Source organism: Myiozetetes cayanensis, unplaced genomic scaffold (assembly GCF_022539395.1).
Source record: "Myiozetetes cayanensis isolate MyiCay16 unplaced genomic scaffold, myiCay2020 scf2-11, whole genome shotgun sequence".
NCBI lineage: Eukaryota > Metazoa > Chordata > Aves > Passeriformes > Tyrannidae > Myiozetetes > Myiozetetes cayanensis.
The window spans coordinates 109,722,488-109,745,273 of NW_026087411.1; the positions used below are offsets into that span (position 1 = coordinate 109,722,488).

General features: G+C 40.3%; 1 protein-coding gene across 2 annotated transcripts in view; it reads left to right on the forward strand.

Annotated features, from left to right (window-relative positions):
* Window positions 1-22,786, forward strand: part of CLIC5 (chloride intracellular channel 5) — a 77,347-nt gene that overhangs the window by 43,756 nt on the left and 10,805 nt on the right. For both annotated transcript variants that reach the window (XM_050316260.1, XM_050316261.1), the window contains 4 exons: window positions 1,470-1,579; window positions 1,914-2,039; window positions 3,378-3,484; window positions 22,057-22,238. In XM_050316260.1, the coding sequence (XP_050172217.1) occupies window positions 1,470-1,579; window positions 1,914-2,039; window positions 3,378-3,484; window positions 22,057-22,238 (525 nt within the window). The remainder of the gene's footprint in view (window positions 1-1,469; window positions 1,580-1,913; window positions 2,040-3,377; window positions 3,485-22,056; window positions 22,239-22,786) is intronic.

Here is a 22,786-nt window from a genome sequence, read left to right on the forward strand (position 1 = left end):
TGCCCTGCCACTCTTTCACCCTCACTGTTTGCTGATTCTTGCATATGCCATGGGCCAGACATATTGCAAATCCGTAGTTTCAAGACAAACTGCAGCCAAACTGTTCCTTCCTCTATCCAAATACCTCTAGAGTCTGTGTGTTTGAAACTGAATCTGAATCCAGAGCAAAATTCGTTACATAGCTCTAAACTTTATGGCAAGTTGGCTCCAAGCCTTGAATCCACACTCTCTCCATAGTTTGAAGACAAGAAATGTCATTTCACAGGCAAGGCCTGAATTTGTAACAGCTGGACATTTCTAATTTCAAAATGTTTCTAGTTGCGCTGTGGATGTTTCACAGAGCTGCAATAATTAGAACTGATTCTTTCTTTAAGACAGAGAAATGCTACCTCACAGCTTGAATATTAATAAGATAAAATTTATGAGAGCCAACAGAATAATATAATATTGTCTCCAAAGGAAGAGGGCATTTATTTGCTTAGCTCTTTCATCAGCCATTTTCAGACACACACTGTGTGCATAAAATACAGTTGTGCATAAAATGCAGTTATGCAACCCATGTGGGTCAACAACGGAAGGTTGGTTGCTTCACCAGGATTATAAGAATCTTATAAACACAATGGTACCACAAATTAAAATGGAAATCTATCAAAACTATTATCTTCCTGAAAGCTTTGGCCACAAGCATAATTATTGTAGAAGGATGTTGTCCTTGGACGCAGCTTTGGCTCAGTTCAGCTGGTGTTATTTGTATCCCTCCATGGCTCAAAGTCAGAATTTGCATGGCTAAGGACCATAAATTTTTAGAGGAAGAAATAGGCTGTTTCCTCAGTGCTAACACTAGCAGTTTTATATTGTTTTGTAGTGGTTTGTAGGCAACTCATTAGGTACTAGAGATAGGAACAGACTGAATGTGGTGGCTGAGATCTACCTTGAACCTCAGAAGGATTCAGATGGAGATTTATGTCTGGATCTGGTTGTTTGTGTTTGAGGTTGCTTTACTGGATGTGAAGAAGAATGAGTCAGTCCAGAGTATTTGGGTTTAAATATAAAGTACACATTTTCGATAGTAAAACAGTGAAGCAGATATTAAGCTGATATAATCTGCAGACTTTAATTGAGCAAAAAACCTGTCCTGAGCTTTTCTCTCCTGTTCACAAAGCTGGAATTCCTGTAGGATGAGAGTAACTGAGAGAACATCTTGGATGTTGCTTGCCATTAGCAAAGGACACATCTCCTCACCCAGGGCAGCCCTCAAGAGAGGCTCCATGTTGCATTTTTGAGCTCCTGACAAAGGCTGAATCCTGCAATAACTCCATTCTTGTGTTGATGATAAACTATATTAAATAACAGGCACTGCTGGTTATTTTTAAAATGTTTATTTTTTTGTGACATCCTGTTTTCTATCTTGAGGGAGGTAAATGACTAATAAGTCTGAAATCCATTTTTCCTCTCTTTCCATCCCTCAGGCTGGTATAGATGGAGAAAGCATTGGGAACTGCCCATTCTCCCAGCGTCTCTTCATGATCCTGTGGCTCAAAGGAGTGGTGTTCAACGTCACCACTGTTGATCTGAAAAGGTAAAAGCTGTTCAGTTTAATTGAAATAATGAAATGATCCAGTGTTTGCCGTACACAAAGGCATCACCTAGTTCAATCAGATTTGTATCTAGCCTAGACAGCCTGTGGTGCACACCAAAATAGTTGGGATTCAGGTTTGGTTGTTGGGTTTTTTTCACTTGAGGAATGTTTTTATATTAAACAGGGTGCTTGGGGGACTTTCAGAGTCTTCCAACCACAAATTACAGAAAAAAAAAAAAAAGAGCGCAGACTGATTTTCTAGGAATTATAAATATATGTGCAACTACCTGACCATAAAGATTAGTGATTTCATGACTTTTTTCTCTGTCTGCAGAAAGCCGGCTGACCTGCACAATCTGGCTCCTGGGACCCACCCACCTTTCCTGACATTTAATGGAGAAGTCAAGACAGATGTTAACAAGATTGAGGAATTCTTGGAAGAGATTCTTGCACCTCCAAAGTAAGAACTTGAGATTTTTTTTTTCAGTCAGTACTCTATTTCCTCAAAATGAAAGATGTCCTAAGAAGACTTCCTAAAAAGCGCTCCTTCCTACAACCTTTACTTACAGGAGTAATATTTATTTATGAAACTTGCTGGCTGCAGTGAGATGACTTCCATGTGTGAAGGTTAGTTGTGTGACTAATAACTGCAGAATGTTTTCTCTGTACACATTTCAGGATGCCCTTGTATGCAGAATTAAGGAGAGTGGTACCAGAAAAATTTTGTAGGGGTCTGGTGTCCACATTTTGCAAAGCTAAAAATAACTTGGAAGAGATGCTGAGAATTGCCACACAAAATATCTGTGCCAGGAAAAGCATTTTACAGTGAAAAACTGGAGGATTCTGAACTGTATGGTGCATTAGTAAGTTTGGAAGGGGAACTGATTACAGAGGATGAGAAGCTCTGGAGGCAGAAAAGTGCTCGTTATTCTAGTCGAGAAGTGACAAGAGCCCATGACTGGAAGTTATAACCAAAGTCAGATTAGAAATAAGGCCCAGATTTTTTCAGTAAGGAAAAGCTACCAAGGAAAGGTTTAGATTTACCAGATATGCCTTAGTTAGTCAAATGTTTTGGACTTAATACAAGGATAATGGGAAAAAGAAATTGTTGGCTTGTGAGTTGCACCTTAGAGTCTGTGAATTAATGAAATTTGGCTTGGTTCCTTGTGGAGTGTTTTACCTCCAAGTGATTCAGCAGCTACAGAATAGTCCTGAGGCAAAGGATTAGATATTTAAATTTTCTATACTCTGCTCCAAGATCACTGAAGTCAGTAGAAGTCTTTAATTGTGTTTATCTTCCAAATCAATATATTCCTTTGCACCAGATGCCTATAAAAAGCAATTCAGAGACTGAAATCTTCATGTCCCTTCACCTGGGTAATCCTAACATGCCTTGCTTTTCCATCCTGGGGATCATGTCCGGTGTGGGGGATTAGACATGACTGCCATTCATAATGGAGAGCCTTGGCTGCCAAACTCCCCCCCATCTTTCTGGAAAATTATGCTTCCTTCTGATTTAAGGCCACTGTGTCTTGAATTGTGGTAGCACGAAGCACAAGTACAATTACCTTTGTCTTGAAACCATCCCCGTGTAACTCTCCAAGTGCCTGCTTTGATAGGCAGAGAACAGATACTGTTAAGAGGGACTTGCCAAGCTGTTGTTTTGAGATAAATGATGGTGTTAACTACAGTTCCTCATAAAGGAGCTTTTGTTTTTCTTCTGTGAAATTGTATTTGTAGCCATCCCTATGATACTGGTAGCAAGATGTTACTCTTCACCCTGCCTCTGCTTTTTCAGGTACCCCAAGCTGGCTGCTAAGCACCGGGAATCAAACACTGCTGGAATTGATATCTTTTCCAAATTTTCTGCATACATCAAAAATACCAAGCAGCAGGATAATGCTGGTGAGTATGATCACTGCCAAATGTGCCAGGGAGTTTGTGTGCTTAGAAGTGGAATAATTTTGCCATTCCCTCATAATTTTCTTGTAAGGTCTGTTCAGATGACATCGGGTTCTGCTGCTGAGCAGTGGGAGATGGTTGGGTCAGTGGACTAAATCCGCATGTTTGCAGCTGAATGAGCTACATCTGCAGTAGTAAATAAAAGGCCACAGAGTGTTTAGTAGCCTCTTTACCAACAACCATGACATGACTCCTGTCCATACTTCCTTCAGCCCAGCTTCCTCACCAGAACAGAATCCTTTAGTGCTTGCTGGAAGTGACTGGTGGCCTGTGCTACATCCTCTGCTTTGCCCAGGCACTTCTTAGAGCAGTGTGTGCTGACTGGACCAGAACTGTGAGGGCAACTCGTGCCTTGACCTCTCTTACTTTGTTAGATGTGGCCATGAGACCCACTTACCTCATGATTATGTTATGTTGTTATAGCTAATTTGCTCATATAAACTGAGTTATATCAAGACATCCAGTATAAAATTATTAAATGAAAGAAGTGGCTTTAAGAAATGTAACTGCACTCGGTAAGCTCCAGACTTTCCTTCACATGTTTGTTTGTCAAAAGAAAGAACCCCCCCAGAAACCAGATGCCATTCATACTTACATACATCCCACACTGTCTTCTTAATGAAATTGCTGTTCTTCTCCACATTCCTTTTCCCTGGAGAAACAAGACTTCAGCTACTCTTAGCTCCTGTTGCTCCATGAAAGCTAATGGATTTACACTTCCCTATCCCTGGAGATGATATAGTAGAATATTTGCAGTCACTCACTGATGTGAATATAAGAATATAGGAATACCTCTTATATTGTTTTACTGGTTTCATAGTCAGAAACCTAATGCCTGTTGAACACCATGTGCTCATATCATTCAGAGAAAACTAGATTTTTTCAGGCTCCAGCTCTGCCACACATTTCATCTGTGCAATTATATTTCATTGCCTGGGGCTGACCCATGAGATAAAAGTGGGTAAATGATGATTTATGTCAGATAACGATCTCCTCCACCATATTTTTGTGTTGTTAACAGAAGGAAATAATTACAGTGCTTCATTTCTCAGTGATTCTAAAGAGTTAGGGGTTTTTTGTCTAATGCTAATGAGATGCTCAGCTAACCTCTGTAGGAAGTTGTAAAAGGAAAATAAATTAAGAGTTAGACTAAATAGATGTTACAATGAAAGTAAAATATCTTGGCCATTTACAAGGAATTTTTATGGTCTGCTCTGCAACTGTAAATCTTCAGCTTGCATCCTAAAACAGCTATGGGTATCTGTCCACATGCAGAATCCCAACTCTTGCTCCTCAGTGACTCTGCAATATGCAAATCCCTGGATTCATAAGGGCTGGCGGCTTCAGACAGGGATAAATGGCTGTCCTAGAGGTGTCTGCATCTGACCATAAGCAGAGCTGGAATTCAAGGTCGGATATCCGCTACTGTGAGATAAGGAATCTAACCCAAAGCACTCCACGTTTTTAGAAACTGCAGTATGATTAATGGGAGCTTTCCCTAGATCTGCCTAACAAGCCCTTGGTTTAGGTACTCTTGAAAAGAAAAGGAAAATGCTTCCAATGGCCATTAAGAACACCAAGGTTATAGGGAAAAGAGATGTTAAGCTGCAGAAGAGCAACAGTCTTTGTTCCCTGCAGCCACCCTCACTCCATTTTTTTTAGCTGGTTTGTGCTCCTATCATATCCAGAAACTGCAATCTCTGCATGTACTGATGCTCAAGCTTTCCTCTTTGAAGTAGAGAAAAGTTTTTAGCTTAATTTTTTTACATCTGTAGTGCTGCAGTGCAAGGAGAATAAAACACAGACAAGCAGAGAATCAGTAGTACCCACATGTTTTTTCTATCAACAGAGTAAAGTACCTGAGGACCTCTGGGTCCTTGGGACTGTCAATGCAGACTTACACTTTGTGGGACAGAGACCTCAATTTTGGTAGAGTAATTGACTTCCAGTTTACAAGGGCTAAGCAAGAGTACCTTTTCCCTTATCCCAGGGATGTTTAACCCACCTTCCTGAGCAGTTCATCTGAACCACAGCAGTTATTCTGAAGGCTGATTTGGATGGCAGATAATGAGTTAATCAAAAAGTGGTCATGTTAGATTTCTTGAGCAGTGAAAAGACAGTGTCTGAAAAGGAAAGGACAGCACCACTGTATACATATTTCCACATGAACCTATTTCTTTTTGATTGGTATTTTGTAAAATTGCAACACTGATCGAAAAGGAGTCTGGGGCTCTATCCCTGATCTGATACATGTCCTTTTACAACAGGTTCTGACACATTATCTTTCCTATATAACAGTATAAATAGTTGTATATAGTTCTGTAATAATAAAAAGCATTTTATATACATAAAATGTAATTACTTAGGTAAAGTCCCTTTCCCTGTCTCCATATGAGCAGGTGAGATCCAAAAATAACAGAGATTGCTGTCTGTTGTTATCTTAAATTGTTCCTATAGATCGCAACTCTCAGATAAAGGTAATACATCTCACAGTCATCCTCTATATTTGCTCCTAACTCCAGCTGACTCAAGTGCTTGGGTTAATCTGGAAAGCCACACCAGTAACTGGCACATCAGTTGCACATGATCGAAACACAAATAGAAAAAGACTTGTTAATAAATTAAAAATAGATCATAGAACACAGGCCATTATATAAACAATAATTTTAATTTATTTTAGTTGGGAATAGGGGAACTGCTGAATACCAAGGAAGCTAAAGCAACAGACATAAGGTCATTTAAATTAAGTTCTTAAATTGGGAGTCAGGGAAGTAATTCATTAACATGTGAGATATCAGGCTGGGAATTTGTAGCATCAGCCTATCTCTAGAAGAGTGGGTAAGGTGTCATTATATGTGATCATTCTTCATAGTGTACTGGTTTATCAGAGATCGTGTGGTCTGTGCAATATGAGCTCTCACTACAGCCTGTGGCTGTTACATCTTTGTGGTAAAGTGGTGTGAAGTGGTTGGGATAATTAAACGAGATTTATGCAGCATGAGGATACTGAATGTAAGAATTAATGAGAACCTAATGCACCCTGAAGATAAGCCCAAGCTGGTGTTCCTCCCTGGAGGGTTTACAGCCAGGGCCATGCAGGAATGTCAGGCTTCAGATGATGCTTGGCTATGTCATTGTAATATTAAAAGCGGATGGCTCTGCTAACACAGTCTGTAGCCTTTAAGTAGCCAAACAGTTCTTTTTCTTTCGATAATGGAAAAGTTACTAAAGAAAACAAGAGATTGGTAACTTCTTGGTTTAGTGTGTGTCTCTAAATCCTCTCATGTAAATGAATATATTCAATGATAGGTATGTACATGTGTTTCTAAGATTGTGATACCCTCTGCTGGCAAATATGTGAATGTATAAAGCAAGCATCTTTACACAAGCAGCTTTACAATCAGGGCCGAAACATGGCCTTAAGAAAAATAGGGTTCCTTCTGTCAAGACAGTTTCCTCTTACAAATGCAACACCATCAAAAGGGAAGTGTTTCATAGCAACCTATCAATTTTGACAAATGGAAAAAAATCATGTTTTTTCTGGACGAGTTAAATTTACTTTGAAGTAAAATGCTTTAACATTACAGAGAAAAATAGTGATTTTTTTTTTCTGGATTCATGCAGTACTTCATTAGCCACACACCGTTATGTTTTGTGCCTGGCATAGAAGCAGGTGATAACCTTCTCCTGTAAGTCTGCATGGCAATATGTTATTGATCATGATTCATTTACTTACCAAAGGTATTTGGCAGAAAGGCTGCCCTGATTTAATAGTTCCCTGAATTTCTGATTCTTTCTTTCCATCTTTGTTTTCCTAACTTTCTGTCTAATAATATAAAAGTGCTGAAAGTTTTGGAATGGGCTGGCAAGGGCTGTAAGCCCAGAAGCAAACATGCTCATGCCATATCAAAGTCCCACCACTTTTAAGCTTCTTGAAAGGGAAGGAATTGATTCCAGATTCTCAGGATGTGGCAAGCTGTGTTTAAAGAAAGTGTGTGCATTTATTATTTCAAGTCAGTTCAATTAGAACTTGATTCCTTCCACCCCCTGTGCCACTCGATAATTTTATAACAGGCCTGTTTGAAGGACTCATCCCCTCATCGTGGGATTAGATCCGTGTCTCGCTTGGGTAGCAAAACCGGGTTATGCAGTTTTCAGGCCCTTGTGCTTGAAATGATAACTGCTCCTTCACAAAAGGACAGGAGTCCTTGGGAGGTTTCAGTGGCAGAAATCTTGAAAATTATTTCCTGGATGCTCTTGCTCAAGTTTTCACAGCCAATTTGAGTGTTTCTGGTTGCTTGGTGATTGTTTAATATCGAGAAGGAGATCTTGTCTGAGCACAGAAAAGTAAACCAAGATCTTGTGTGTTTACTTTGGTTCCTTTGGTTGACGCTGAGCGAGTCACTCAAGCTCTGTACAGTCACCAGGGTAGCAACAATTTATGTATTCATTGGAGGAGGATGAAATTTAATTAACTGGAATGCTGTGTACATATACAGTATCCTGCTTATTATTTTTTCCTGTGAGACTGTGTACTGCAAACCAAGGGGACAACCTTGAGTAACCACCCATTAACTGTCCCGCCTTAAATTGTAAGGTCTTTGGCTCGCAGAATGAGCCCTTTGATTTCATGTATGAGTTGAAAAAGTTGTTCTTGAATTGAGTTCTTAGGGGCACCCAGCTCCAGTGTGGGTGGGCGCATTCATTAGTGGTACGGAAGGATATTTCACTGTACGGCTCTTCAGAAGGCGCTGAGCTGGGAGACCACCAACATGATTTCATGCAGAGGAATTTCCAGCCGTCTGACCAGAGGACTCCACTTGTCTGGTTTGGATTTACATCAAGAGGCCAAAAATAAAAGCACATTTAAATCATTAACTCACATGTGATTAAATACCGTTCACCTCTTTCAGTAGCTCCATCACACTTTGTGGTTAAGCGCGTGAGGTGGGAAATGTCTCTCTGCCCGTGCTGTGTATGTCTCTGTACAGCAGATATGCACACACACGTATAGGGCTGGAATTCAAACTGCCCTACATCAGTTTTACTCTGTAGAGTTACTCCTGCTAAGCAGAGAGTCAGACCCAGGTATGTGCACATGCTGAATGGTGTGCGCTGATCCTTTCTAGAAGCCATCACATGCCTCTTTAACTCATCACTCCAAACCCCAGTGCAGAATATTTACAGTAATACCAGCTCCATGGTGCAGACCCCTTGTGGCACCTGAGCCAGGGTAGGACCTTCTTGATGTGGTGGGGTAGACTGTGCCATCCTGACAAGCATGGTCTGGTCTGGCTCCAGCAGCAAGTCGGTGTAGGAGAGCAAAACATCTGTCCCCAAAGCATCTGCATGTGTGGTGGGGAAGGTTAGGGGAATCACCTCCCTTCCTTCCAGACCGGCTTCTCTCATCCAAAGGGATCAGATTATAACTGTAGATATGATATGGGTTATCCTGAGGATTTGGTCCTGTTCTGTGACTAAAGGCTTCACCCCGTGCTCAGCAAAGTTCCTGGCAAAGCTTCTCTTGACTTCACCAGATCAGGTTTGAAAAGCTCTTTGAATGCTCTTGTACTGTGGGTGTTTCCCGTGATAGGGATCTTGGATCAGACTCTAATTTGGGACCAACATTAATGCTTTATGCTTTTTGAACAGATTTTCAAGGTGCCATATAAATATATAGGTATAAATATATAAATATGTATGTGATGTCTGTGTATCAACTTGCCATTAATTTTTTTCCTTCTTCCACTTTGGTTCCAGATTTTCCCTTTTCTACTACAAACCCCCACATTTGTCCAAGGCCCAGCACAAGCCACAGTTTGTCCTGTGCAGTGACGATACCAAGTTTTCTCTGTCTAGCAATGAAGAAGGACTAGAAATAGCTTTTAAAATTGTTTTAGAGAAAAGGACTTGCTTTATGATGTAATATGTCAGGATGACAGTTTCTCTAGTGTAAGGTGTCCCTGCCCACGGCAGGGGGGTTGGAACAAGATGATCTTTAAGGTCCCTTCCAACCCAGGCCATTCTATGATTCTGTGATGGTTCTATGAGAGCTATTTCAGAAAATTTTAAACAAGATTTTATGACTCCCCCTGAGCTGAATAATGTTGGGCTCGTGGTAGCTGAAGTGCCTGGCAGCTTTACAAAACCAGCCCTAATATAAAAAATACCCAGTCTTTAAAACATATGTAAAATAGCTTTTCTGCAACATTTGTGGCACATAAAGTACCAAATACATGTTGGTGAGTGTGATATAAAGCTTTTATTGCCATCCATTTGGGATGACCCACATAACTCACTCATGAGATGTTAATAAAACTGTTCACTCTGTCTCCTTATAAAAACACATGTATAAAGACCACTAAAACTGTGGTGATAGCTGTGTGCTAACTTGTTAAGAAGTGCTGCAAGTAGCATTTATCATCCATCCTAAATTGCTTTATCTACTTTCTGCCCAGTAATCAAAGACTGATTCTAAAATACCCAGAAACAGCAGTTTGCAAAAAAAAGTTTGCTTGAGAAATAACTCTTTGAAAGTTCTTCTCAAAATCATGCTGGCTGGAGGCCCAGAGCCATCAATATTTTGTCTGGGACCAGTGACAGCTTTAAGGACCAATATCTTTTGACCTGCCAGAACTGAGATCTGAAATTTTATGCCGTTAAAAGGAAGAGGTTTTCAGTTTTCCAAAGTGATAACACACCACCACCTTTATCTGAGAAATACTTACTTTACTAGGGAATATTTATGAACTTTCCTTCTTCTAAGACCTTGCTAATCAAGGTATGAAGATTTCCTAATGGAAATGTGAAAAATGCTATGTAAAAAGAACACAAAACTCAAATTCTGTGTAAATCCTGATGTGATCAGACTGCAAGCTCTCCAAGGGAGGAACTTGGTATGCTGGATTAGCAGCTTTGGATGCAGCCATTCTGGGAATAGTAAATATTTGTAATTAATTTACTAACAGATGTAATTTTATGACACATCTGTGTTGAAGCAACTTTGAAGACATAGCATACCACAAGGAGGAAGGGGAAAAAAAATTAAAGAGTATTTGTATTTATATAAATTAAAGTTATAGAATATGCTTAAGTCAATGAGATTATTGATATGCTGAAATTAGGGCACGTTCTCAAGCCTTTGCTGAACCAGGGCCTATATGCACAGGCCAGGCCTAGACTACAACACTTGCAGTGAGAACAGTAGTTGGCAGATGCTCTTCCTTAAGAGGGAATTATTTCCCCTGTGTGTTTGAATATTCCTCCAAGTGCTTCTGGCTTTACTGGGGTGCTTTGTTCTGTTTCCCAGCCGAGCTCCCATGCTCGCACACAGGAGCAGTAGCACAGCTGGAAGTGGATTAGAGCAATCTGGTGGCAGCAGTCCTGGGAGGAATTAAGTGCCTCTCTGCTGGAATGGGAAGCCTAAACTACATTATTATTTAGAATTGAGTTTTAACTTCATTGCTCTATGTTTTTGCCCTGGTGGGTAACTCCCCTCAGCATGTTATACTCGGTGTATCCAAAGTATGTTCCCCACACCAAGGACTTAGATGAAGTTATGGCCTTACTCAGTACAGTGTCCAAATCTTATATAAGCAGATGTTCAGATTTAAACACCCAACTGGTCTTAATGTCCCGAGAGGATTGTGCACAGGCTTATATTTAGCCATTGCAGAGCAAGCTATCACATGATAGAGAGCCTAGTGACTGGCTCCTGGAAGTCAGTTTGCAAAACTGTTGGTGACTTCAAAGGGAGAAGAATTGGCCCAGAATCTGTTTTTCCCAAAACAGATTTTTTGTTTTATGCATGCAAATGTTCTCCATAAAATAACAGGGAAAACAAGAATGAGACATAAATGAAAATCAGTGTTGCTAATTTTCTTTAATAGATCAGATCTTAAATAGTTGACCTTTAGCTTGTAAACAGTGCTGGGAATAAGGCATCAAAATGGGAGTTGGAGACATAATTCTTGTCAAAATATCCTGATTTTTCTGACTGCAGAAAAAAATCCGCATTTCATGGACTTTGAGGCTAGGAGGACCTTTGAATTATTTGCTACCATCTCCTGCAAATCCCATCCCAGTCCGTTTTGCCATTGAGCAAACATGTTAGTATTTCATCCTTGAAAGGATTTGATTTAATTGAGCAGAGAAAAGGAGGAACTGGAGTGTCTTTGGTCTTTTAGGCTTTTTTCCAGTCCTTGAGCACTGTATTATTGTTCTCCTTTGACCTCTTCCTAGAATTCCCAATGCCTTGTTTTAATTGGGGACACCAGAATGAGGAAAAATGTTCTTTATGCTTGCCACAACAGTAAAGTTGCAAGAGAGGGAATGTGACCTCCCTACTAATACTTGAATTTTTTTCATACATCCAGATATAATTATGACTCTTTTGGCTTCTGCACCTTTCAGGGAGGTTGAGGCATGATCCCTAAGTCATTTCATGGGGCTTGAAACAAAAAAAAATCTCAAAAGCAGAGAAACAATGGGAAAGAATTAAGATGTGAGTCATTTGTAAATCTCATCATCTCATGGCTTTTTGTGTCTCAGTAACAATTTCTGAACACAAAGGACAGAAAATACTGGAAACATTAAATAAATCTATTTGAAACTGAGATTTTTTTAAGTGAACTAAGGGATTTGGGAACTTAATATCTTTAAAATTTCATCCTCAGGTGCTGCTAGATAGGCATTCCTGTGTTTCCCTCTCATTCCACCAATGCTGGAATTATATATAACATAATTGAAAGAATTGAAGTGCAATTGGGATTATCTTGGTGTAAACAAAATCAGACCTTACTCTTCTACATGCCCTGAATTGGAAGAAATTGATATTTAAGATTCAAGTGCCAACAGCCTGTAGAGGAACTAACTTTTTAAAAGTTTTTAAGGTCCTTAAATCTTGGAACACAAGGGGTCCCCACAGCACTGTCGCTAAAGCCCAGCTGCGCTATACCAGCAGTTCACTTTACCCTTACTTTGATGCAGACACACGTAGTTAGTGTTCCTTTGTTGGTCCCAGAATCATCTTGTTTGCTCTTTGGTAGTAAAACAAAACTACACTCTGAGTGAACACTCAGCATCTCAAAAATCAAGATAGCAGAGCGATAATCTAGTACTATAAATAATGTGGGTTTATAATCTGCAGGGATTTTTTATTTTTTTTCCCAAGTTTCTGATGCAAATCAGCTGCTGCTTGTCTGCAGTTGTTTTAGGGACACCTGCACAGGACTAGCATTGCAGAGGTCAGGATTAGGCCCTCGGGGATGTGCCCTAGAAATGATGGTTGTCACTTACGTGCTGCTACAGAGTTACAATGATTTGTGAAATGCAAGTTCGGTGCTGTTCTTCCTGGGGCACTTGTAGGCCAGTAGTTTTACATTCACTTGCTTCCTGCCCTCAGGGTTGCTTGGACTCTTGAGAGACTTGGAAATGAAGCTTACTTTTGGTGTCATTTGAACACCTGGGTTTTCTTCTTGAAAAACAGCACTTTAAGGTGCTCCATCTGCGTTCTTTGTGATAATGTTACAAATATTGCATTTATTTCTTGCCTCCACTGTAAAAGCAAATAAGGAAAGGCAAGGAGGAAACCTGAGTTTTCAGTATAAAACTAGACACAAGTCAAAACAATCTTTCTAGATGCTTGAAAAACATGTATTGAAGTTTTTTGAAGATGTTATTGATTCACCTGTTTCACTAGGTTTAATTTTGGGAGTAGGACAAATGGTATCATGAAAATAGGAAGATGCCAAGATGCCTCTTCTTTTTGTTATATTTACTGTGTACCTCCCTCTAACCTGAAACATAGGTCCTTGGATGGTGCATCACAGCTTTGCTAATGTAGAGTTTGTGACTGAAGTGTACTTCTATTCTTATTTTGTATATAGGAAGTTACAAGGCAAATGATTTAAATCATTTTTATAAGGTCATGTAGAAAAGGTTGAGAAGAAGAGACTCAGGTCTCCTAAATCCAGGTAATCTCTTAACCCTTGGATCATTGTTCTCTGTCTTAGGAGAAAGGCACTTGGGGAATCAAGGTCTCAGCCTCTCTGAGTCATATTCTGTGGAACTTTTTGAGACAGATCTGTCAAAATATAAAAAAAATTTGGGATAAAGCTCTAATTGATCAATAAACATCGTCAAATGTTTGTTGGTGGAGTGAGGAGGGAAGGGAAGAGGGATTATAAGAGAGGTATAATCTCCTCTAAATCTGTCTAAAAGTTATATTAGTAATTCAAAAATCCTGGCTTCTTTTGTAATCAGTGGAGAGAGACATCAATCCATTGCTAAAGAGCAGTTTGATTTATCTTAAAATATGGATCTAAAGCTGGGTGATCTTTCTTTGATCTTCCTTTGGAATTACCTGTCTTTCATTGCTATCTCTAGAGGAGACTTGGACAACTCGATGGGACTATTTACCTAACAGTTAGATGGCTGAAATTAGACAAGGTGAATCTTACCCCTGAGTAAATCAATAGATTTTTGGTGTGTCTGGTTTCCTAAGGTTGCTTACGATATCTATCAGCTGTATTTCAGCTCCATGTTCCTCTGAGTCCTGGGTGAAGTGTTCCTGGGATTTAGCACCACCATGTCTCTCACTGGACACACAGAGAACACCATACATACACCTACAAATATGGAAAATGCGTCCCTATTTATGCCTGATTTAGACCGTGTCTGAAAGGCGAGGTAGGACCAAAGTTGTGTGGCTGTTTGCTTGTGTGCACCTGTGTTTGTGTGACTCACCCCCCTCCTGCTGTACAGTCACCTGAACGCTGACCAGGAGTGAAAAATCCCTTTTCAGAGCCCAGCTCTGACTTGTCTGGAGGACGAATATGAACCTCTGTCACCTAAAGCAACCCCCTAATCAGGAAAATGGAGTTGAGGAATAAGAGACACTAATCTGTTTCTCTTCTGTGTACACAACTAGGTATTCGTTGATTCATTAAGTGAGTAGAAACAGAGAGATCACACCTTTTCCACATGGATGTGTAGGCATTTGTCTTTATTGTGGGAACATGCACAAGTGTCTGTTCCAGTGAATATTAAATTATTTATCTGGACTGGAAAATCTTTAATAGGAGAGATGAATCATCCCAGAAACTCCCTTTGGCCCAGAGTTAGACATCTAAATGCCTTGGATGCATAGGAGCACACAGCCTTTATCCTCCTCTGCATTTCCAATGGCTCTCAGTGACTGCCCACTCATTGCTGCTGAGAACTGGGGATTTTACAAGGCAGAAACATGTCTGGGAAGGATGTTGCAATGCTCAAATTGGCCATGTATTTGCCCTTTGGGGCGTAAGCCCTTATATTTAAGTAATTTTTTAAAAAATGGGAGGTATACTACATCAGTTGGATGAACTGTGAAATTATATTCAAAGGTTAGGATTCATCTCCACTAACTTCACCTCCTTGAAAGTGAGGTGTCTAGTCTGAGCTAGTCCTTTAGGTTTCAGCTGTAATTGGTGCAACAAGAAGGGCATGTGTGGATTGAGTCACATTGGTTTAAATCAGGTGTCTCAGGCAGTTGGATGGAATTACCCTCTGGAGATGCTTAGTCCCTCTGAGCAGAGAGGGAGCCTACATAACCAGCTTAGACAAGGCACCTGACTCTTAAGTGGCTGAACAGAAGAAATCAAGGCAGCGCTCAAATCTCCAGGGTTCTGTTTAAATCACAGGAGGGAAGATAAACTGTTCAATATGTGATATAGAGTCATGTGTACTGCAGTCACAGCTCCTCCATGGAGGAGGATTAATCTGTACAGATTATTGTTACAATACTCTGTTGAGCCTGTCTGAAAAAAAAACTGAGCAGGATGGAGAAAAACAAGAGTGAAAATATGAATCCTTGGTCTCTAATCAGACTGTCAGACTCGTAGAATGATATTATTTTCTTACCTTAAATTGCTGTTTCTTAGCTGGTTCCCCTCTTCTACCAGAAAACAGTATTGGGTCTCATATAGTATCAAACTCTGTGAATCTGGAAGTGATCAGGAAAGGTGGTTTGTTTTTTTAAAGGAAAAATAAATCGCAGATTGTTTGATTGCGACTGTGAATATTTATGTACTGTTCCCCCTTTTCCCTCATTGCGTATTTCACCAAGTTCATTTGCGTGTGTTGCAGGATAAATCTTACTGGAGGGCAGTGGGAGAAAGCAGTAAAAAGGGAAAGCATCAATCAGTGATCCAGGGTAGCAGCAGGAATCGTTGTTCCTTTCTGTACATGGATCATGGTTTGTTGAACTTGCCTGGGCTTGACAATTAAGAACCTTGCAGTTCTGCTGAGGTCAGTCTCAGGTAGTTTCAGATGTTGGCTACAAAAGCCATGGTGTTGCTGGGCTTCGATGACTTGGAAGCCTTGTTGCCACCATGCTTACAGTGGTAATTCCTTAGGAGGAGGGTCACATATATTTGACCTTGACTTGGAGAAAATATTTTGTGACAAAATGTTTTCTTGACAAAAAATGCCACGGGTGGTGTGAGTAGCCTGAATGATTGGCAAATGTAGGTGGAAATTTGTGAATAATATCTTGCTTTGAAAAGTAAGAGTATTTTCTCCTAAAATTTTTGAAACAAAAGGTTATTCTCTTTTTAATTTGGAAATTAGATGTTAATTTTGAAGATTACCAACACGTTAAAAATGATGTGAAAATGGTTGAATGCCTAGGCATGACTTAACCAACCATCCCAAAACATGACTTTTTTGTTCTCGTGCTTGTTTGAAAGTCTTGCATTATTCTACTTAAAGTCTGTTTTTAAAAATTAACTAGTTTTGTGCTCTTTTCACAAAAATCAAGTAGTTTTTATGTTTAATTTGGCTACAGAATTGATTGTTCTTACTGCTCTTATTGTGCCCTCTATGCTTTGCATCTCTTGCCATAATAACTATCAAGTGAAATCCTCATGCTGCAAATGGTTCCACTCAGACACATAAAACAGGAGTCATCTCATCTCATTTTAGCTATTTTAAATTTAGGTAACCAGTCTGCTTATTCTCAAAAGAGAGAGAGAAAGAGAGAGATTGAGGCTTCTCTGGTGGTAATTCAGCTTTTCTTAGGCTACTATTTTAGGATGGAATGATTTGCCTTCCAGCGGCTCACTCAGGCCACAGAGATTGGCGTTTATGTGCTTTGTCTGCTTTGCTATTTCTCCTTGTCCCAACATTAAACAAGGAAGGAAATATTTGGAGTTCAAGGAAGGGGAAGAAGAGTCCTCGTCTGACCTCTGCAAATGCTGTGGGTGTGGGCAGCCTGACTTGGTTTTACTTTTTCCGAACCGTTTCTCTTTTACTACTTTCTAGTTACTTTCCATTCTACTTCGGCCTTATTTGACCCACAGAAAATAAGAGACGGAAAAGACCGATGGTGGTGGAAGTTTTCTGGCCGGTATTATTTCAGAGGTCAGATGATTAACTGATTGTAACACTCTCTTTTGGATTTAAAAGCTGCTGGAGAAATCAAAACCCTACTGAAGTCAACAGCAAACCTTCCATGGGCTTCAGTGTGCCCAAAATTTCACCCTGAGTACCTACTAAGGAATCTTTGTCGTGTGGACGACCACTTGACTTGCAGGATTGCTCCTGGCATTACATTTTCTAATGTTTGCACTTACAAGAGACAAAGATTTCGCTCTGTCCCCTGGAAACAGTTGCACAGGCTAATAGTTTAAGGAAGTTTTCGCTTGAAGAGTTGAGTAACAGAGCCAAAGTCTGTTCTTGGTTGAACTGGAGTAAATATGGAATAGATTGTTGACAATGCAGAGTTACTCTTCTTTTATGTCAGTGTAACCGAGAGCACAATTTTGCCAATTATTAACTTTTGTTACGTTATTTGTATTTCTGTGCATGTCAGAATTTGTTAATCTCATTGTTCAACATCAAGCAACCTTTTGCTGAAAACGGAATGTCATTCTGAATTAGGTATCATCAACTAAATTGAACCTCACCCTGTGCATTTGACAGATGGTAATACATTCATTAAGTGTTCTGTGGTTGCTTTGAGGTTGGAAAGTGCTATTTTTCTGGCTTCTAACTCTGGATTCTTAAATATAGTTGTTTAAAAGCGTAGTCTTGAAGGGAGAAGGAAAATGACAAAGAGCTCATAAGGTTTTTTTTATTAATATAGTTGTTTACTATTGGTGGGATGACAGGGCAGGACTGTGACTGCTCTAAGTTGTCTTTGGCTGCATAAGGAGCGCAGAGTGAAGTAGTGAAGGCTGAGAGAGATGGCTCCACCATGGATTTTGTGCATACACGGGTAGAACTTCTTGGAATTCGAAGTTATATTAAATGTATCCCTGTGGGGGCAATATGATGCTGGAGCCTTTGTGCTTGGCAATTTCACTGTCAAGAAAGATGGTCTCCAGGAGTCCAGACATTTCAGCTGTTGATGGATAAGCTGATGACAGGGTTCCTCTCTCAGAAATGGTCACATTTGGGATCTCTAAGTTCATACACTGGAAGTCTGCAGGGTGGGGAAGTAACTGGAGGTAGAAATTTCAAAAGCAGCACAGAGCCACATTCCCAGACACAGTTCCACTTGGTGGTGTAATACCGAATCCTCCACCCTGAAGTTACCAAGACAGTGCGAGGGTGAAATTAGACACTTCAGGAAAGGTTCTCCTCGAAGCTGATTTAGGGGTCACTGAAACCAAGTGTAGACAAGAAGACTCCACTGAACACAGAGGAAGCTCAGGGTGCTTAATTCAAATTTATTTAATTTACTAATTCAGGGAAGATTATTCCCACCTATAGGCTGTTATCAGCAAACCTATTTAGTTATTTAATGATATTTCCCAGAGGATAAGTTGCCAAGGGAATTAGGTGCTTAACCACTTCATTGTGGGTGGTACTTTCACAAATGGGGAATTAGTAATTTTTTAGTTAGTCACACCTTTTTAAACATCTTCATCCAGTCTAGTGCTGTGAATGGTATTTATATGACCTCTGCCCTGGTGAGTGCATCCTCTCCCCTGTGCTCTAAGTGGAGACAATGTATACAGTCATCCAGATTTTCATGAAATAGCCATAGTATGGGAGGTTTGAAATAAAATCTTCTGCTGAGTTTGCTCAGTAATATGAACCCAGACAGCTCTTTCCCCAGCAAAAGTCCCAGAACATTCAACAAGCTATAGGATATACTGAAGGTGTTATTTCTTTCCCTGGTCTCTGTTCTCATTTTTTCACCTTTCACATAAAGGTTAAATATCTACCAGGTAAGAGAGAAAATTAAATTCTTTTACATATCCTCCTACTTTGAGTGGGGATTTCCCTGAGTACCTTCTCAAGGATCATAAGACTTCAAATCATACAGATAAATCTGAATGTGTCAGGACACCTAGAAAGTAGGATTTGCAACATGGATATTTGCATATGGATTTCAAAAAATGCCTTGAAAACCATCAACAGGCTTTAAAAATCTGATCTTGTGCACCTAAAAAACATTTGATATTGCAATTTTAGGATCTTAATTCTCTTAGTTTTCAAAATTCTGTCACTATTTAATTGGAAGAAGATCAGTCCTCCCTTTTTCAGTACTCTTCTGTTTTCCTGGCTGTTCTGAAAGATTTATTAGGATCAGAAGAGTTCTAGTTAAATAAATGGGGTCATTGGTGTCATAAGTAGTGGTCCAGTTCTTGACTATCAGGATATAAGATTGTCTTGACCATGTGGTGGTTTCCCTGTGAGACGTCAGGATGCTGTGTGTTAATTTCCCAGTGAGATGTCAGGATACTGTGGGTTCATTTCCCAGGGGGATGTCAGGATCCTGTGGGTTCCAGCAGAGCCTGTGAATTAGGTCACAGATGTACTGAACCCTGAACATATGCTTATTTCTGGCCTAAAGCTGCCGTATGCAAGGGCCAAGCATGAATTCAGATAGAAGTTTTTCCCAGTGTCACAAACAGGCTTCACTCCAGGCATTGTTTTTGGGACAGCCATGACGCACTTTGATATAGCAGAAAGAGCAAAGAAATAAACCCAAACCCTAATAAGTTCCAGCAGAGTTACATAAACACATCTCACCTGCTGCTCCTGTCTCCAGACACACACCTGGCTCACCCCACAGGCTAACACAAAGCATCTTATGTCCTTCTGATGCTGGAACACTGCTCAAATGACTTGGAGAACCAACAATCCTACTGGGTGAAGGAAATACAGGAAAATGCTCAGCAGTAAGCCAGTACTATAAAATCTGGATGAGCAAAATTGAATTAAATCACAGTAATTCAAGTCTATTGTCTCGATATGAATGCACTGTAAGAGGACACAGTCTGAGGCTGACCAAGAGAAGGAGAACTATCTATTCAACAGGTGTTATAGGTCAAACCAAAAAGAGATTGCTAAATCTTTTGAGTGTTGCCACATGGGGGTAAATGACACACTACAAGTTACTACCCTCCAGTAGAAGTTGTGCGATTCAGTACAGCTGCAGGCGATTAAAGGCACCACTGCCAGCATCTGACAGCAGAATGTCAGTGTCAAAATTCAATTTGAATTGATTAAATGAGGGATGGCAACACTTTTGTTTTATGGATGGCAGCACTTCAGTCGCTTTAGATGCTCTGCTTTCAGAAATAAAATTCTTTCCCTCCCTGCTATGTTTGTGGGGGTGTTTTCAGTTGGATCACAGTCATTTCTCCAGTCAATCAATTAAGCCAGGGTTTGCCACTGTGTCTCAGAGTCAGCCACAAAAGAGCTGGTATGGTTCCCTGGTGCTGGGCCAAGAGGCTTCAGTGGGAACAAGGCATCAGGCAGCTTAATCTGACTTCCACTGCTGGCACAGGTTTAATGGATGTTAGGGCAGCAGAGAAATCCTGTTCTGTGGTGTTCAGCTCCTGCTCTCTCAGTGGCCCTGGACATGCTGCCTTTCTCTCCATGCCAAAAATACAGGGGTGGCTGAGAGCAGAGCCTGTAGAGCTACCTGTGCCAGCAAGCTTCTCTGTGAAGGGTGATTGCTGCAGCCCTTTCAAGCTTCTGTTGTGCTCCATAATTATATTTAAAATCAGGGTGGTTTGGGTTGCAAAGGGCCTTAAAGATCATGTAGTTCCAAATCCCATGCCGTGGACATTTCCCACTAGCCCAGGTTGCCCCAAGCCCCATCCAGCCTGGTCTTGAACATTGCCAGGAATGGGGCATCCACAGCTTCCCTGGCCAACATGTTTGAATGCCTCATCACCTCACAGTAATGAATTTCTTCTATATAAACTAAACAAATTAACCCCTTTTAGTTTAAACCCATTGCTCCTTGTACTTTCTCTCCATACTGCTACACTACCTGAGTAACTTCACCCATTGAGTAGACTCTCCTAAATTCAGTGGCAGTAAGTTACTCAGAGATGTAAGATTTTACAGGATTAGGATTTTAATTCTGACTCCAGGCCAGATCTGCAGCAGGTATAAATCACTGCAGGTAATTTTCACCAGCTGAAATTCTGGCTCTGAGCCCATGAGTCATGTTGTTATTTTTTCACATTGTAAATTCTTGCTGTTTCTTATTTATGTTGCTTTAGCACTTTGGGGCACTTGTTGGGAACCAGGACTCCCTGTGCTTGTCACCCTTCAAACTGAAAGGCAAAAGACCTTTCTTGCCCCAGAGTGTTTGCAGTTTAAGTAACACATAAACCTGCTTAGAGTTATCCAGCTTTGTGTAAGTGCATTATTGCAATCAAGTTTTTGTATTATCCTGCAAGTGAAGCATAAGAACACAAATTCTGTGCCTGGGTGAAAAATTTGCACTCTGCTGTAGAGGTCTAAGTGTTATTTAAAAACTGGAATTTGTTGAGCCAGCAGCATTGTGGGACATGGTCTTTAGTAACTGTTCTGAAGTCTCCTCTTCATTGTAACACCCTATTTGAGACATCTCAAAGGGAGTATTTGCACCTGAGGTCAAACCTGAGGTAAATGTGAATCTTAACCCTGGCTGAGTATATCCCATCTCAGTTGTAGTGTATTCTTCAGCTCCATAGAGCTCTAGTTAGCATCTTTGGAATTACTGCTATTGCCTTTAATTACTCTGGAAGGGAGTTGGAAGAAGTAAAACTAAGACTTCTTAAGTAATAAGTAATGCTAGAAAATTCAGCTTCATTGCAGTCATATGTGGCTGCTTAGTTGAATAAAGTAGCAGAGTACAGGGCCTCAGTTTACTGTGTGATGGCCTCTACAGACCAGAAGAATATCTTAGATTGTAGGTGTTTAATTGGTATATCATACTGATAAGCTGTTCTTTCCTTCTGGCATTGCTTTCACTGCTTTTTTGTTGTTTTTCTAGTCAGGAGAAGACACGGCACAACAGGCTCCTGTGTCCCTTTTTCCCATTGCAGGATGAGCTTTACCCTCAGGCAGACCTTGCTGGGCTACTTTGTCATAAGATTGTGTAGGCTTTGGAGCACAAATTAACAACAAAGAGGTGGTTCTTGGCTTTTTTTTTCTAGATACGACCATAGCCATTGACAATGAGTGTTTATAAACAATTCTTACTCTGCCCTAATCGCTTATTCTTTGCTTTTTTGGGAAAGCTCTTGAAAGAGGCTTGGTGAAGGCTCTGAAGAAGCTCGATGACTACCTGAGAACCCCTCTGCCAGAGGAGATCGACGCAAACAGCACTGAAGAGGAGAAAGTGTCCAAACGCAAGTTTCTGGATGGAGATGACCTGACTCTTGCTGACTGCAACCTTCTGCCCAAACTCCATGTTGTCAAGGTGAAAGATGTCATGCGATGGTCCGAGAAGCCTTGTCTGACAGTGATGTGCCCTGCTCTGGCAGCTGAGTGCTAAAGCCAGCTCGTATTTCAGCAGAGAGATCTGAAGTCTTAGGAGAGCAGTTTGAAACATGCTTTTGTTCCTCAGTGTTTCCTATAATTTAACTAAGGGAACTTTGTATTTAGCACGTGGGAAAACTGTCCCATCACTGATTAGTGGCAAAAACAATATTAAGTTCTATCTCGTCTCTTTATTTTTACCCTGCTGCAAGTAACAGCAGTCTTGCCTATTAATTAGTTCCTAGTATTCTTAAGAGACTTGTCAAAACTTTAGGCAGTTCCCACCCATTTGTAACTTAAGAGCAGTAGTCCATCTTTTTGGGGAATATTTATTCCATCTGGTGTTTCACACAGAGAAGTTAACAAATCAAAGTCACTGCAGAGGTCCAGGATTTAAGATGTACTATGGTCGCTGGTACAGTGCAAATGGTGTACATCATCTTGACTTCTAAATGTTGTATTTATTTAATTTATCAGATGACATGTTGC